Below are 17,661 nucleotides of genomic sequence, written 5' to 3'. Positions count from 1 at the left end.
CTTCTTTCCTCACTTCCTTGGTTTCTCTGTTGTAGAATGCAGGTATCATGAATTATTTAACTGACAGAGATTCTTCTTCCCTTTATAACTTTAACAGTGTCTCTAGGCCAAGTTCTAGTTCACACAGGCTTAGAGAATATGTGCAGGGTTTGAAATCCTTCTTCTTCAGTGGGTTTTCTCCATTTCTCCAAGACTAATGGAGGTGGTGTGGAAGGGGGATACTTCTGCTAGGAGACTGTACTGAAGACAGACTCATGATGCCCTGGACTCAGCAACAATATCGGGACATGAAACTGAAGGATCTACCTCCAGTGGGTTAGCTTATTTCTCTATTATTTGCCTGCCTTATGTGCCCTTAGAGTTGGTTGAAATACAGAAAATAATTCACAGACATTTTTGATGGAAAAACTTCCCATTTTTTCACTGGAAAACTTCCTTGTAAAAAAAATAAATAAAAAAATTCTGTCCAAGTCTCGTATTCTTGTAGACCCGATCACTGTGGTATATAAGTGCTGATCCCGGCTATAGTTAGTAGGCTTTGGTAGCACAATGGTGACTGGTTGTGATTCAGAAGAGTGGCCAGTTCCAGCTGCTAGATTTAGCTATCGCACTAAAGGAGCTACCAGCCAGCTCCTGTCAGAGGCTCTGATCCAGCAAGGTCCTTAAGCGAATGCCTAGTGTTAAGCACAGGAGTAATCTCATTGGCTGTTCACATACTGCGCATGTGCTTACAGCCTTGCTGAATTGGGGCCTGCACCCCGTTACCTTCCCCGAAGAGGGTCATATAAATGTGCCTCCAATATATTTTAGTCAGCGTTCCACCTTAATTTTTTTTTTTAAAAGGTGTCCTAGGATGGTTATTAGTCCAACATGCAGAGTGCAAACAGTTTGGCCATAACCAAAGCGGACGTGGCTGACGTGCTCAGATTCAGACTGTAGGGCCAAGGTTAGCCACTTACCAAGGAACCCCGCTTGTACTGACTATACCATGTGGAAGGCTGCTCTTTGGGCCAACGAGCCATTTTGCTCTGTAAAATATGAGACGGATTAAAGACCAACAGAAAGTGGTAGGGTGCCTCTTACCAGTTTACCGCGCTTGAATTCACTGAACCAGGAGCCCGGGGTTTCCTTTGGCCAAGAAGTAATTCTAGCCTAAATTGTGGGCGGGAAAGTGGAAGAGAGAAACAAAGAAAGAAAGAAAAGGTTACATTCAATTGCACATCCTGGGTCTGTCTGTCTCATTGAAACTCTCCAACTTTGTTTAACACATAGTTTCTTAAACTTTACACACTGGTAATAAAAACACTCTGCTGAGCCCTAGGGTCCTGCCAGCTTCTAAATTAGGACATTCCACCACTGCACAGAGGTATAAACTGCCTTGGTACCACCTTTCATTGCTAAGAGGTTAATGATCTGTAACCTTTAGATATCTGCTGATAGAAAATTGGCATCACATTTTGCAGACGGATGGCAAAAAAAAAAAGAGAAAAGTATTAGTGGTAAATGATCCATTTATCTACATGGGGATTGGTGGGGGGCAAGGATGGAAAAGCAGCACTGAGAATGGAGAAGGCTGATGTCAGTCCAATGTCAAATCCAGATGTGCTGGAGCAAGGAGAGGCTCGGCTAGGAGAATTAATAAAACACCAGCATCTGCTTTGTGTGTTTGAGCACCAGTAACATAGTGTCAATGGAATGTGTAGTCCTTGGCAGGCAATGAACCAGAATACAAGGAGGAGTCCCAACTGAACAGTCTGTAATGAACCAGATTGTGACCTTGATAAGGAGAGGAGTTGCCAAACCATCCTTCCCGGAGGACCCTTTACAGCTGTGAATTTGAATATTCTCTTTTCAGTCAGAACAAGGGATGTGTTTAATGGGGGAGCAGGCAGGGATAGAGTTTAGTTAATATCCCCTCATTATTCCACCAGCTTCCTCACTGTTCCTTTCACTCTTTCCAAGAACAAAGACTAAATTAGATGTAGGTGCCTTGGGATTATTCTTTCCTTCACTGGAGGAGAACCATAACATCAAACGGTACATTTTTGCCATGCTGTGGATGCACCGAGATGGGATACATTTTTCAGTTCATGCAGCGGCACATAACAAAATATCCACAAATACCTATGCAAGTAATTAATATAATAGGCTGGATTCTCCTCTCACTTATGCCAGTGTATGTGATAGAAGAATCAGTCCCACTGGGAATACTGCAATAGCTTGCAAAGTCAACACTGTAAGGATTTTAATACTCAGATTTTGATAGTTTAATAATCAATGACTGGAGGAGAACAACGGTGGTCTAACACCAAAGAGAAGAAATGTATCTTCTGTTTAAACAATCCCCAAAAGAACCCCAGGGAAATTCTGCACTGCGTATCACTTGTTCCATTCTGATGTATATTTCTAGGGATTGAAAGTATCTCAGCAAGTGAACAGCTTATATCAGGGTGCACAGGAGTAATGAATCTTTCTTGTCTATACCCTAACCTAGCATGGGAAGACCTTCTTGATGGTACTGAGAGGATCCTTGACAGCCACCTTGGAAGAGATCACATTTACCTAGTGGAGAAACTAGATTTAAGAGAAGGTCTTTATACCTGATGATCAGCCCCATAATATAAAGCGGATGGCAATGAGGTGTACTTTACTGCAACTGAAAGACACTTAGAAAACTTGGCATGGTCAACTGGATGTGACTGGCTGAGTTATTACTGGGGGGATCCTTGGAAGTATGAGGATGGGAGAGCACATCATTGCCCATTAACTAAACCGATTCACACCTGGTCTGCATACCAACTGAATGCTATGAAATCTCCTGATCCTAGGCATGGTAGTTTGGAACACCCAAGTACATGAGTAACAGGAGAAATTACAGCAGAACAACATTTCTCCACTATGTTAGAAGACTCGGTCAAAGTAGAAGAGGAACCAGCAGTGCTGAGGGACAAAACCATCAGAGTAGCAGTCACTGCTGAATTGGGGATAAAAAGAGTAGATTAAATAAACCTCATGGTGAACTACGGTAGAGACAATGATGGAGAAGTTTGCCTTTGTAAAGCAATGCAAAAAAAAGTAAGGTATCAGCTTTCATCATACTTCAGAGACCATCAAAACCTTGCCCTAAAACAGCGTAAAAATTGCTTACTCATTCAGTGAAATGCGCTCAGTAAACGTAATCCAAAACCAATCTTGAATCTGACATTAACAAACACATTGTATCTTTACTTTTTACTTTCCATTGTTGAGTTTATTTGATCAAGGTGACTGGCTATGAATATGCACAATAGGAAACACTCCATTACCAGCTTCAGAGGAAAAATATACAGTTTGTGGGAACTTACTCCTTCAGATTTCTTATCAGGGAAGATACAGGTCTCTCCACCAGCTGTGAAGTTACAGTAAACTTTGAAAGAGTCCCTTGAACATCCTTGATTAGGATCTACCCAGTATTCACCTGGAAGTTGGAGGAAAAGGGATTAGCCTATATGAAGTTAAGAATGTAACAGAACTTCCAGAACTTCCTCAGGATCAAACCCAACCATTTCCATCCCTGGGATAAGATTACATTACTTGTATGTGACCAGCCAACACATGTTTCTCCTTATATAGTAATACAGACCTGGAGATAACAAGGCTTCACAATCAACATGCAAAGTGCAGTATGTAGAACAGTGCATAAATTCAGAACTGGAACACTACTATGGTGATCCTACTGCAGCCTTATCCGCACGGGGGAAATTTCCAAATAAACGCTTCATTAATTCCAACGCCTATTAGTGGCTGTTGGAACAGGTGGTAGCCATAGTGTAGACAAGGCTCCAGTGGCCAGACCCACAATCTGGCCCTCAGTATATATCTATACAATACTTCATACTTGATATGTTGGATTTATAGTAGAGCTGGTTGGATATTTTCTGTCAAAGCTGTGTTTCAGTGGAAAAACTGGGTTTTTGACCAAATAACATTTTTCATGAAAAGTGTGTCTACTTCCTGTGGAAATTTTCAGTGTTTCACTGAAAAAATGGAAGGCTTGAAACACACCCCAGTTTTTGACTTTTGGCCAAAAACTGAAGTATTTTGATTCAAAATGGCACTGTGATGCCTCAAGGGTGTTGCCATTAGAATACGTCCTGCTCCCATTTTCCTCTACGGGCTAGGCTCTCTGGCCCAGCTACACCTCCCAGGGTGCAACTGGGTGAGGGGCTCTCATGACAAGCCCCTACTCTTCACCTCATGTTTGCAGGAAAATACAAATTCTATGTTCCTACCAGCACTAAGTTGTACTAACAGGCTTGTGCAGATTTATGAACTCTGCTGGGCTTTCTTTCTTCCCCCAGCCCTGTTCACAGCCTCAAGCACCTACCATCAGGGAAGTCAGGGTGGCAAAGCTGCAAATCCTTGCAGGTACGAGCTGGATTGTGCTGAGTGCCCAAAGGATGCTTCATTTGCTCAATTTCCAGTTTCAAAGAATTCAAGGAACCAAAGATCTCCTCCATGCCATCTGCATAATCCATGTAGTTGTCGGTGTTTCCCTCATCAACCAGTTGGCTTGCATCAATGTTTCGCCTGGTCCTCTTGGAGGACTGGATAGGCAGGGGCTGGATCACTTCCCCGGGAGGACCCTTGGTGCAAGGAAAGAACTTGAAATGTTAGCTTCGCAGGGGAAATGTGAAAGAAACAGAAGGGACAGCCACAGGAATGAACATGCTGCACTAGTGACAGGAAGATTCACCGCCACAGGACACGCAAACGCAGGAGGTCTCAAAGGTCCATTATGGTACTAATGGAAATCCTCAGTCACCAGTGAATTTTACAGGGCTCAGGCATTCAACCTGCGTAGTAGGAGAGAGTCTGCACAAGGCATACAGACTGCTGGGAAAGTCTTTTGGTGCTAAAAATATCCACCCTGGTTGGAAAGTCTTTCAAGAAAGATGCTCCACCTTCAACCTGTGGGTTGATCCTTTCCACGCACACCTCTTTCCTTTTTTTGTTCAGCCTTCTTGCCTCATCTCCCTCTCTGGTATTTCTAAGCCACCTATCTCCTCGGCATGTTGCCTCTTTATCAAGAACTGGAGTTGTCAGGGGTATGTCATACACTAACTCTAGCTCTCACTTCACCATAGGCTTCATCACAATGGGTTATACTTACAGGAGGTCCTGGTGGGCCTGGATGGCCAGATTCACCCTTTGGACCCGTTGGACCCTGAGTGCAAAAAACAGAAACAAGTGTGAGTGGCTCACTTATAAATACCAGCTGTCACAAATTCTCCATGCATATAATTCTTTCTTTAAATTTCTTTCTGCTCTCTCCCTCAGCCTCCAGCTACCCCAAGCACACATGGTTCTAACTAGGGCTTGTCAAAATATTTTTTTGGGGGGATGAAAAATAGATTTTTAACCAACATGAATATTTTTGCAGAATATTTTCATTTTGGCAGAAATTTTCTGATATTTTGCTGAAAAAACAAGCTGAAAAACTTTTACTGAAAAAGTTTTTGGCAAAATGTCCACATTTTGGTTAGGATTTATGTAAAAATTTTGCCCCCCACACCCCTCTCAAACATGAACATTTTAAACCAAAAAGGTTTTCAGAAATTGAAACAGAAATTTTAGGTTTTTGTTTGTGTAATGAATAAACTGAATTTTGTATATAGAACATACTGATAAATACATTTTTTTAAATTTCCCCATTAAAAGTAACTTGCATTTTTCAACAAGCTATAGTTCTAACTTCACGGAGGAGAAAACGGTGACATTAAACTAGTTTAACTGAGTGTTTTCCACCCGTTTCTTCACTCTGTGTCACACCTACCACTCTTCCATTTCTCCCTCCCTCTCTCACTCTCCATTTTTAAGATCTCCATCTTTACAGCAATAGGCTTGTTGCTTACTTTCCACTGTTTTAATATTTCTGATCTTTTCAACAGTGATGTGGCAGAATATACAATGGGCATAAAAGAAACATTTCCAATTATATTTTTTCATTTTAAACAGCCTGAAAGGACTGTATTCGCTAAAATAATCTTTAGCTAATTGCCTTGACTCTACTGATTTGTAATACTGATAGTAGGTTATGCACCTAATAAAAATTCCTCTGCCTTTTAATTTTGTATTGTCTTTACTTACTGATGACCCTTTAGCACCCTTTGGGCCAGGGGGACCCTGAATGGAGGAAAGAGAAAAATATATCATTAGCATTAGGCAAAAAATGTGAAGTCATTTCATAGTCATTTGAATTTTTCAATAAATTCACTTCAGCCACGTTTGTGCCCGTTTTTTCATTTTCTGAGGACATTTGAAGAGTTTGACTTTACTTGCTTATTAGTGAACATCAGAAATGTATTATTAATATTAACAAAGCAATTCAAAGTGCTACACAAATATTGATGAACTTAGCTGTGCAATAACCCGTGGAAGTGTGTAGCACACGATTAGCCATATTTCATGGAAGCTGAGGTACAAAGCATTTACATGACTTGTCAATGGTCACACATTGCATCAGCGGCAGAGCCAGATTGTTTGACTCGCAGTTCTGTGCTTTTGCCACTTGACCAAATGGCTTTTCGATTTCAACTACATACCGGTAATCCTGGTGGACCTGGAGGTCCAATTGGACCAGAAGGACCAGTGATACCCTAAAAAGTAAAGGCAAAATAAAGTTAATTTCAATGTATTCATGTTGGTCATCATCTATGTACCATAAGCTCAGATTTCAGATTTGGGTGCTTAGTGACTGATGACTAAGTATAGAATAAAGCCACTGTCCTGCAGGCTTATCCATGGAGGTGTGAGAGTCTACACACAGAGATCAATGTACTGTCCCAGGGCCTGAATCTTTAAAAGAGCCACCTCGTTTCCAGGTCTCACTTTTTTCCATTAGAGATAGGCCCAAGCTGCCCACTTCCCTGACCTTTCAGAGCACAGGGATTCAGCATCTCTTTAGAAGGACAGGTCCAAATCCCTAAGACCAAAACCAATTTTGGATCTGGATCAGAACTTCCCTTCATTTGAATTCCCTTAAGCTGAATAACTTCCAGCTGGTGCCCATCACAAGCTTCCACAGTATGGGATATTTGTGTAGGAAATGTCATTAAAGAGCTAGCAAAAGCACCCTGTGTCATGCTGAGATGATGCCTCTGACCAGAAAAGGCCAACTCTACTATGAAAAAGCCATCTGATGAAAGGAACAAGGTTTTAATCCTTTAAGCCCAGTATGAAGCTCAGCATCGCTTCCCAGGCACATTTAAGGAAAGTCTCACGAATGACTCCAAAGTGCCCCTAAAAACACCTACCTGCTCTCCTTTAGGTCCGGATGAACCCTGGGGTCCTGGGAGACCTCTGTCACCCTTTTCTCCCTGCTCACCAGGGGGCCCAATGAGGCCAATTAAACCTGGATGACCCTAGAGAAAATAAATAGCAGAGTTTAATTAAGATCAGCTGTGTCATACTCTGGAAGGTGTTGAGTGTGAGAAACTCCTACAGGAGAACCCATCTGTAAAAGGAAGAAACTAAACAAGTGGAAGAAAAGTGTTTGTACCTTTTGGGAATCTGGGGATGAGCAGGCACAAGGAAAGTGTTTGTAGCTGAGCATGAAAAGCGGCCAAAAATGCCCACAACTCCTAGTGTAATGAAAAACACTAGCTTTTTGCTAAAGGAATACTGTAAATATGATAACAGAAGGGGCACTGCTGTACTCTGGAGTCTGTTCTTTTCATACACTGGCATATGTGATGTTAATTTCTAGTTACTGCCTCTTTCTTTGCCTCTTGCTAACTGCATGCGCTACACAGCCATGATAACTAGAGATCGCATAGGCACATAAGCATAACAGAATGGATCAGTTTAGTTTCCTGCGTAATGTATCTATGCCAGGTAACTCCCAGGAAGGTGTTAAACATAAGCCATGGATTCCAATGTGTAATGTTACACACTGAACTATGGGGAGAAATTTCTTCCTGACCCACTTACAGGGCTTCCTGGTCAATGAACCCATCTGATACTCAACATATATACCCTGAAGATTCATAACTGAGGTAGTTGTCATGATCAACACCTCTTGTATGCTAGAGGCCTGCTCTAAGGAACTGCCTAACACTATTATATCCTGATGTTATGATATCCTCAACAGTCCCTCTTTCTGTTTTAGCACATCCTGTGGTGAAAACAGTGAATTCTGGACCAATGCGGAATCTTACTGTGTACTGTGCATAGAGGGATACATCTATTCCCATGCAGAGAGACTGCACAAGGCCTATGCACCATTTCAGTCTCATTTAAGAACTCAAAATAGGGTTTATAGTGGACGTAACCAGTGCAGAGACCTTGTGAAGCTTACTTCACAGGGGTGGATTTTACCCCAAAAGCTACAGAATCTTATAATATACACGTCATCACCATAGCATCACTACTGACATCTATTATGTACTGTCCCGAGAGTTGGGAGTGGGAAGGGGGGGAATCAATGACTTTGAAAATAAAAGTATCTGAACATGTTTTATGTCGCAGTCTCACCTTTTCACCTTTAGGACCTGAATCTCCCTTAAGACCAGGTAAACCAGGCGGGCCCTTAAAAAAATAAATAAAAGAAGAGGAAACTCAGATAAAAATAATATACGCCAAATGCAAAATTCTGTATATAAGTAACCAAACAACTGGGACTATAAAGACATACCAGTGGGCCTGGAGGACCATCGGGGCCTGGGGGACCGGGGAGTCCTTGTTCACCCTGTAAAACAATGCAATCCACTCCGATTAGGCATTCATAGTAGAGGTTGTCTAGTGGTGAAATTCTAGATTTGAGCACCTCAAACTTTACCCCTCCATATGTGAACTCTGTGGCTTGGGCCCATCTCTAGAAAAAAGGATTCATTCTATAACCATCATTAAATGTATATATTTTAACCTTAATTTTAACACCCAATTAGAAATGCTCCAGGAGCAGGCACATGTTCTGGGCCTGATGCAAAGGCCACTGACGTCAGGAGTCTTTCTAGCAACTTTAAGGAGCTTTGGATCCAGTCTTCTGAAATTAAAATAAACAAACAAAAAAGCAAAACACAAGGCCCAGTCTTGAAGTCCTCCTTTACTCCTGACTAAGTGGCAATGAGAATTTTGCCCAAGTGCACCAAAGAAACGAAAGTTAATAGGACTATGGCTCCCGTGTGCCTAAGTCTCTTTTGAAAATGGGAAGTAGGCGCTTTGGGAAATTTTACCCTAGAGCTTCTTCAACCTTTAATCAAAAATGAAAGCCAAACGCACACAATTACCCTTGACTTCCTTGTTCTACCATAAGTAAAATAAATACCAACTCACCCCATCCTTCCCACCCCAAAACTCAGCCAAAAGCCATGGAAAAGAACAGATATTCCATCATGCTATAAAAGTCAGCAGACTTGGCCTCTATTGGATCACTGAGGGGAGTGGGGGAGTGAATTCTAGAGCTAGGGCCCCTCTACTAAAATCACTGAGCCGCCAGACATCAGGCATTCAAGTCTGGAGACTGTTCGCTTCTGTGGCCCAGCTACACTGGTGCCGGGGGCAAAAGGCATCCCCTAAGAGAGATGATTTACTGTAAGGCCTGGTCATTATTCCTGTTCAAAAGCTTGCTGGGACTACTCTCAGTTTTTTAAATACTCACCACTGGGCCAGGAATTCCTCGAAGGCCATCAGGACCAGGTTTCCCTGGAGCTCCCTGGGGACCAACAGGACCTGTCTTTCCAGGAGGTCCTTCCAGACCAGATTCACCCTGGTGGCAAGCGACAAAGTGATTCAGTTTTCAATTGCTCTTTAAATAGCTGAATTACAGTTGATCAGAGCTAGTGTGATGCATGCAACTCCCTCCCTATTATATACCTTCTGGCCACACACCATCCTGCTCTCTACTGCACCCACTGAAAGCCAAATCCTGGAGTTGCAGTACTCTTCCATTTCCACCTGTTTACTGACTAACCTGCAGTAGTACTGCTTAGACCGTACGCTCTACCATCTTTTTGTTCAGCGTTTGTACAGCACCTGACACAATAGTGTGTGACTAGGGCCCCTGGGTGCCACCACAACATACATCATAACTAATAACAATAATAATAATAATAATGTAACTTACAATACCATTTGCAACACGATTCTAATTTTGGCTCAACGTTGTTATTGAGATAATCACTGTTTGCGAATATCATGTTTGCTTTATGATATTATAGAGTCCTGTATACATGGTGCTATTGGCAAAACAGTAAATGACACTTTGGATAGCAAAAACATATCCCAAAGCCCTTTACAATTCCATAAATATCCAGTGGAATTTGTTAAACTGCAAAACAAGCACTTAGCAGGTAAGTTTTCATTTGAAGTTGATGGCCCCAAATTCCAGGTTTGATGGTTTGTTGAAATACAAAGTGAGACGACATTCTGTTCTTCCTACACAAGATTTTATGAGGTGTTGCATACAAAGGGCTGCAGAGGGCACAGCTGAAGGTCCTGATTTTATCAATATATGTTTATCCCTTACCTTGGCTCCTTTCTCTCCTTGTCTTCCTTCAGGACCTGCTGGACCAGGAGGACCCTAGTGAGAACATGAAACAGAAGCAATAGCATCTTAGACCACAGTTCATCTGGAATGGCTGTGGTGGTATTTACAGAGATACTGTAAACAAGAAGGAAAATAATATGAAGGTGGCTATCTGCCAATGGCCTTAAAAATTAACACCCTTATAAATTAACCTTCTACCCTTCTCAGATGAACATTTGGCAAAGAAATCCTGAAATAGGATGGGAGAGCCACATGTTTTATCTCATTTATTTTGGTTACCAATAACCTGATCTAAAGCCCATCAAATTCAATAGGCACCTTTCCATTAACTTCCATCAGCTTTGGATTGGCCTCAACCGTCGCCAATAAACTACTGCATTTCAGTATGTGAATTTTCTCACATTTTGTTCTTAGTTTCAGAAAATAAATTATTCTGAGTTACTGATTCCGTTTTTGGGGGTACACACTTGTGAGCACCCCCCAAGAGACGCACATGCATACATTTTTGGGAGAGCTGGTGCCAAATTCCATTGTCTTGTGGACTCCACGAGCAGTGAACTCTGCCTGTTGGTGTTTGCAGGATCAATCCATAAACAGGCAGGCAAATACAGATCAAGATATTTCCTTAACAATTGTTTTCAGCATATATTACTTTTACTGACCATTTTACACACAGGCCAGAACTCCAGCTGGTTTAAATAGGCACAGCTCCACTGACTTTTGCCCATTTGCGCCAGTGCAGGCTCTGGCCCCATATTTCTATACATCAATATGACAATATTGCAAGATTGATACTGAAGTGACAAATGTTGCCATGCAAAGCAGATATTTACCATTTGATCAGAACTTTAAGAACTTTACTGAGTGAACTGATTGGGTAAGGTCTGTTAGAATTAAAGCATAATAATGATACTAATTTCAGAAATCTCATTAAAATGTACATGAAACAACATTCTAACAAATTAACTTACCCTCTTCCCCGGGGGACCTGATGGGCCTGGTTCTCCAGTTGGACCACAGAGATCCTGGGTAAAAGCTGAAAAGAAAACACTCATAATTGTATCTGACATGTAAAAGAAACAGAGCAGGTATTCTACATGGGACCTGACGCGATTCTATTTGCATTAAAATTTGAATTAAGAGAGCAGAGACAATATGAGGCTATAGTGCTAATCAGAAGGGCTGATATCTGCCACATTTTTACCCCATCTTATGATGTAAGTACAAAGGGTGACTTTTTCTCTACGGGAAAAGTGATAAATGGACAAAATCAGACTTAAAGAGGCAATATTACAAAAACCTGTGGAGAGCTTCACCCCCCTTGGCCACACTATAGCAAACCTTAAGGTGGCCATCCTGCACCAAAAAACTTCAGGAACCAGACTTCAAAGGGCAACTGCTGAGCTTCATTCATACGCAAATTTGCATCACCATCAACTCAGGACTAAACAAAAGACCTGGTGAATTGGCTTGCCAATAACAGAACCATTTTCTCCTCCCTTGGTTTTCTACACCTCACTGCCTAGAACAGGGCCTCATCCTCCTGTATATAACTAACCTTGTTATCTCTAGCTTTGCTTGCTAGCATACTATATAACCTGCCCCTTGAAATTCCACCCAATATCAATGCGTACTGACGAAGTGGGTATTCACCCGACGAAAGCTCATTGCTATCAAAGAACGTCTGTTAGTCTATAAGGTCCATCAGGATTCTCTGCTGCTTTTACTTGAACTATAAAGACATCTTAAAACTGAAAAGGGAACAACATAATATACTCAAGCTAAAAGTCACTGCTGGGGTCCAGAAATTACTGGACAGTTAGACTTAGAAGAGCGGTGAGATGATCACACGCACAATGAAGTCAGGTACTATAGTCCCAGTAAAGAAGTCATAGGAGTTTGGTGCGTAAGCTACAACCTGTTGTCCCTTTGAAAATCTTCTCCCGACAGTCTCCTACATTTCTAGTGATCTGGGCAAAGTTAGACATAGGAAGAGGATTCAAGCAGAAGGTGAATACCATACCTAAATCTTACAGACCTTGTTTCCCAGGAAATGTACTTTACAGTTGACCAGGTTCACCATCACATCACCTTTGCACCTGTGGACCATCTTGACCCTCGAGAGGATATGAAGATTTATATCTCATGAATTGCTTCTCCATCCAGGGTGAAAGCAGTTATTTCGTGACTGCCTCACGAGATCATTCTGAATGGTTGGACTTACACTGGGCCAGGTTTCTCCAGGGGGCCAGGACACCAGGAAAACCAACTGGCCCGTGCGAAAGAAGAGAAAAATATTATTCCCCATTCAACTGCGGTATATTATTGTTTACTGGAGAACTTCTAAAGCAACATGTATGCCATTATTCCAGACACAAACTGAAAGCGCTACTGTAAACATACAAAGCCCTTGAGACACATAGCCTTGATCATGTTCAAGTCAGCATTCCCAAAGCCGCGGTCTGGACAAGGGTATTCACCCACAACCAGTCTGTTGCTATAAGGTGCTCACAAGGATCTCTGCTGCTTTTCCAAAACTGAAAGGTATCCGGATTTGGACCATGGCTATCGATACATGGAGAAGGGAGCTGTGAAGTTCAGATCCAGGATCAAGAAGTTTTAAAAAGTTTTATGGATGTTAAATATATCACATTTTTGGTTACCCATTTATAAAACTTGAGGCAAGTCCATAAGAACTTTTTCGTAAACTTTGAGACGGTTTGGAGCTGAGATTTGTTTGATTAATTAGAGTCGCAACAAGATATAGAGCGCTAACTTGAGCCTCTGTTAGGAAAGGACTGAATATCCTAGTATTACTGAATATTATAGAACTAGGCAGTATTCTCCTAAAAAATCCAATGGAATTGGTTTGTGCAACTTGGACACCTCCTAAGTATGGTTTCATTGCCTGCTAAGCATGTCACATTCCCAGCATCTTGGAACACCAGCTTAAAAGGAACCTCGTTTAAGCCACATTTCTATCAGAGGGCTACTTACCCCCCGAGGGCTTCTTCGTCCTCATACAACGCTGTGGATCCTATTAGGGCAATGGAGGACCAGCAGCCGACGCGAGGGGGCAGCTCTCCCTTTCACACTCTTTCCTTTAGGACCTGTATGGGAAAACAGTTTTCCATTAGGCTACAGAAAAAAGCGGTTTATTGTTTATATGTCGAATTACACCTCTCAGGATAGCCTGCATTGTTTATTATAAATACGTTCCTCTGCTCCAAATAATAGATGGCCCTGTTGTTCTGTACTATAGGAGTGTTTAGACTTCTTAGTTCACAATCAAACAGCAGCTTTTTGGTGCAGCCGCGTAACTGCAGCACCATAGTTTATTCGCCCCTAGGATATGCTGACGCCCGCCACGCGCGACCTTTCCTTCCAAAAGGAGGAAAATTCAGGTTCGTATCCTTGGACTGCATGAATGACGCATTATCCACCAGCAATCTTGGGGCTGAAGGGACTCGCAATTTCAACCCCTCAAGACAAACCCTGGGAAAGGACAGACGCTAGAAAAGAACTTAAACTTGTCAGGGAGCACTGAGGGCGAGAGAATTCCAGTGTCCACTAGCCTTAATACAATGTTTCAGAAGGCTCCAGAGAGACAGAACCTTGTACATTCCGCACAGATCTTAATCTTTTTAATATTTCTGCTAGTCTGAACCATTGCCTGAGAAGTTCAACCTGAAACAAAGCGAGCCGCTTGGCAAACAGAAAGAGTGCTGACTTTCAAGGCAATCACACATGTGGGGCCAACTCACCGTATACGAAAGGACATCTATTTTTACCCGCCTTGCACTGCCTTAAGAAGTGCTTAGCGAAACGTTAATCTCAGTTAAAAAACTATATTTATGTATATTTTTAAAATGTACCACTTACCAGGGAGCGCTGAATGATCCACCCTCTTTTATCCGGAAGACCAGGCTCAGGCACAATTCAACCAGGTGCACAGCCTCTATAGGATCGGGGTAGGGGGGAAATTCACATGGAATATTGTTCACTTATAGCAATCTGCATGTGGCTGTGTAGAAAGTTTCCTCTTTTCACTAAAGCCACGCACGGTCATAGAGCTCCAGCAGTGAAAAAATAGAGCTGGTCATAATAGGCAATAATTCCTAGAACTGGTCACTTGCAGGGTTTTTACAAATTCCAACCAGTATCGTTGTGAAAATATTTCTTTCTAATTACATACCCTAACTACCGTATGGGACCATCATTGACTGTTTTTACCCTGTCATATAAGCTTAACCTCGCGACGCACAGATTATCTGAAAGTAAGCTCAAATCTCTCATGAACAGTTACATCCTGGATCTCTAATGACCTGTGACGCAACATTTATTGAAGTCAGTGCCCCATGTGCGATGGCATTTTTTGGAACACTGTCCTAGGAACAGAGGACCGCATCAATATTTGTTTGTAAATCATGGCAGTCATGCAGATGGCAACTATTTCAGTCACACGGCTGGCTGGATTTTAAAGAGGAGGTTTGGAAACAACGGATCTAATATTTGATTCACCTTCAATGGACAGAGTTGTCCTACATCTGTCCCCCTCTCTTCGTATCAATGGATCATCCTCTTTAAAAAACAGCTGCTGTTTCGGTAGCTTTAATGGAAAACTTGCCTGGTTCTTAAAGTTCAAGGGCCAAGGCCCATTGCACGTATCCACAGCTCAAGGTCACCGAGCCTGTTTCTTTGATGTCCTGTGGCAAGCTTCCCATGATTTTCAATGGAAGTAGAGATCAGAGGGCGCCTGGCTAGGTGATGCTTCCTTCTCGCCACAGTCGACATTCACTCCAGGATTCTATTCCACCGGCAGACCTGTGGACCCATTCTGCTCCTGGTGGTCCAGATTGGAAACCGCCTGGCCCAGGGACCTGGGCGGCCCTACTAAGGAAGGAGAGGCATAAATAATGTGGGAGAAAAAACATTACCTTTTGTACCAGATGTGGATATGTAACGATGAAACTGCTAAGGAATCGGATTCGTGAGCCACCTATACTGCATTTGTCCCACACACGGTCTCCCGGAGTCTCACAGTGGTCCGGTACGCAACCCTGTGGAAATATGATATAATGCTATTTTAGTGGGTTACACTCAATCACAGAACACATAGGACGTATAGACCCGAAAACGTCACGTCAGGAAATTACCCTCAGCCCACTGGGCGGGAACGCAGGGAAACCCTTGGACCTTCATCTCTTCGTTACCAAAGAGGCCTATGTTGTTACCTCTTGACCTGTGTTCCCCACTAGCTCCCTAGAGGGGAAAGGATACATATGGTGTATATAATACTATTCCATAGCTGGCCCCCACCCCATCGTCTCCTTGTAGAGTCAATCCGGCAAAGCCCGTTTTTCTCAATGGGCAAGCCAAGCTGGGGCAACATTGATGAATATAAGATAATTTAATGAGCCATAAGCTGACTCACACTCGACTGGTGACCAAGTGGACCTTGTGGGTCATAGGAACCTGTTGGATCCCTGTAGATAAAAAGATTTCAACGCTGGATGGTTATCATACGGACAAACAACTCCGTATTATCAAGATGGAGCAACACAGTGCCACAATCTAAGGAATGAAGCTACTATCAATTGCTAAATGTGGACAACAAATAGACAGAAAAGGGCCTAATTGCGCTCTCGCATCACCAAGTCAATAGTTTCATTCTATGGCACATCAGATCTAGCCTGTAATTCTAGATGGCCGAAGGGTGAACAGAATTGCAACCTACATATGTGCACATGCTTAGGGGGTACCGGAGTTAAGTCTGTACACAAACAACATACCGAGAGTTCAAGTAGGCCACCTTAACGATCTAGACAGATTATTTGGGTTAAAGCTTTCGGGTAAACCCCACTTCTCCCTTGCATACAAAGAAGTGGGTTGTCTACCCGTGAAAAGTTTATGCCCAAATAAATCTGTTAGGCTAGGTGCACTGAGTTTTACCCGAACATAACAATTTTGTACTACATAGTGCAAAATTAGGGACAGAATACTTCTGAAAGTTGTGAGGAACAAAGTTAATATACTGTAATATAACAGTGGGCCATGTTAAACCTACCGTCAAAACACTATAATGAATAGAAAAGTGAAGGGTAGGCACAGATAAATCCGAAGGACAGTAAATGCCAAATCGCAGGCTTGCGTCTCAAAGTCTTATCTCTGCCCCCCAGTATATATGGCACACATGGTTTAACTAAACTCATGATACATTGCCATTCCCGAAATAAAAAGGCATCTAAATTGTTACAAGCTTAACTACTCATGTGAAAGCATCTTATCCACGCCTGAAAATTTTACCTGAGTAGGAAGTTGGATCATGCGCGATGAACACACCTGAAAGGGGTTAAATGAATATGAACGTTGAGCTATAGGGCTAATTCCTGCTGTTAGTAAGAGGGCTGTTTCTGCAATGTTCAAATATAGGGGGCATTATAACAGGGCCCATTTAAATTCTTATTTCCCTGGAAGACCTCTCCATTGTATTTCTTTACAGTCCAAGTCGTCTTATTGTGGGACATTGGGTACATTAGAGCCGCACTCCATTACACGTGATCATAACCCACCTGTCGTGCCAGATAGGGCTTTCTTGACGGTTCACGGATACCTTTACTTCTTTGTCCATCTTGTCATACCCCAATCATGCAAGCTCTTCCATCTCTGCTACATTCCCATAGCAAAGGTACTATCACCCTCAACTTCAGCAGTTAACACCCATACATTTCCGTCATGGAGTGTCTAATCATTGGACCACCTCGAACATCTTCATTTCCCCCCAGGTGGAAGAGCATATGATTCCTTTCTGGTAGCCTTGGCCAATCTCTGTTCCATACATTAATAGGTACTTCGTTCTTATTAACTGCACCTTACCTCTACTTTCCTTTACCTCTTTCCCTTTTCACATCCAGTTATGTATAACACCAAAAAGGGCAATACAGGAAATTAAATAAATTAACTTAGTTAATCCCCATGCAAGTAAGAAAATACGCCAATCTTGCAGAGGTCGCTATCCAGACACTCTGCCAATAACATTGTTCTAGACCCCCACACCCCACGATGGAGGGACAACATGACTGTAAAACAAAAAGACTCATCTTGTATATAGACGAATGGTCCAGATCGCACGC

At 42.3% G+C, this 17,661-nt stretch overlaps 1 protein-coding gene across 2 annotated transcripts in view; it reads right to left on the bottom strand.

The window, feature by feature from the left end:
- Positions 1-17,661, bottom strand: part of COL5A1 (collagen type V alpha 1 chain) — a 260,301-nt gene that overhangs the window by 12,001 nt on the left and 230,639 nt on the right. The window contains exons 53-64 of one of the 2 annotated variants that reach the window (XM_075060418.1): positions 11,500-11,553; positions 10,508-10,561; positions 9,641-9,748; positions 8,675-8,728; positions 8,515-8,568; positions 7,296-7,403; positions 6,585-6,638; positions 6,130-6,165; positions 5,153-5,206; positions 4,367-4,625; positions 3,345-3,457; positions 1,084-1,152 (exon numbers count right to left, since the gene is read on the bottom strand). In XM_075060418.1, the coding sequence (XP_074916519.1) occupies positions 1,084-1,152; positions 3,345-3,457; positions 4,367-4,625; positions 5,153-5,206; positions 6,130-6,165; positions 6,585-6,638; positions 7,296-7,403; positions 8,515-8,568; positions 8,675-8,728; positions 9,641-9,748; positions 10,508-10,561; positions 11,500-11,553 (1,017 nt within the window). Of the gene's footprint in view, positions 1-959; positions 1,029-1,083; positions 1,153-3,344; positions 3,458-4,366; positions 4,626-5,152; positions 5,207-6,129; positions 6,166-6,584; positions 6,639-7,295; positions 7,404-8,514; positions 8,569-8,674; positions 8,729-9,640; positions 9,749-10,507; positions 10,562-11,499; positions 11,554-17,661 lie in introns of both variants that reach the window. The other variant, XM_032767553.2, reaches the window with a different exon arrangement.

The sequence above is a fragment of the Chelonoidis abingdonii genome, chromosome 24, assembly GCF_003597395.2.
Source record: "Chelonoidis abingdonii isolate Lonesome George chromosome 24, CheloAbing_2.0, whole genome shotgun sequence".
NCBI classification, from domain to species: Eukaryota; Metazoa; Chordata; order Testudines; family Testudinidae; genus Chelonoidis; species Chelonoidis abingdonii.
Note: the sequence above shows the minus strand (reverse complement) of the source record. Positions and strands in the feature narration are given on the sequence as shown.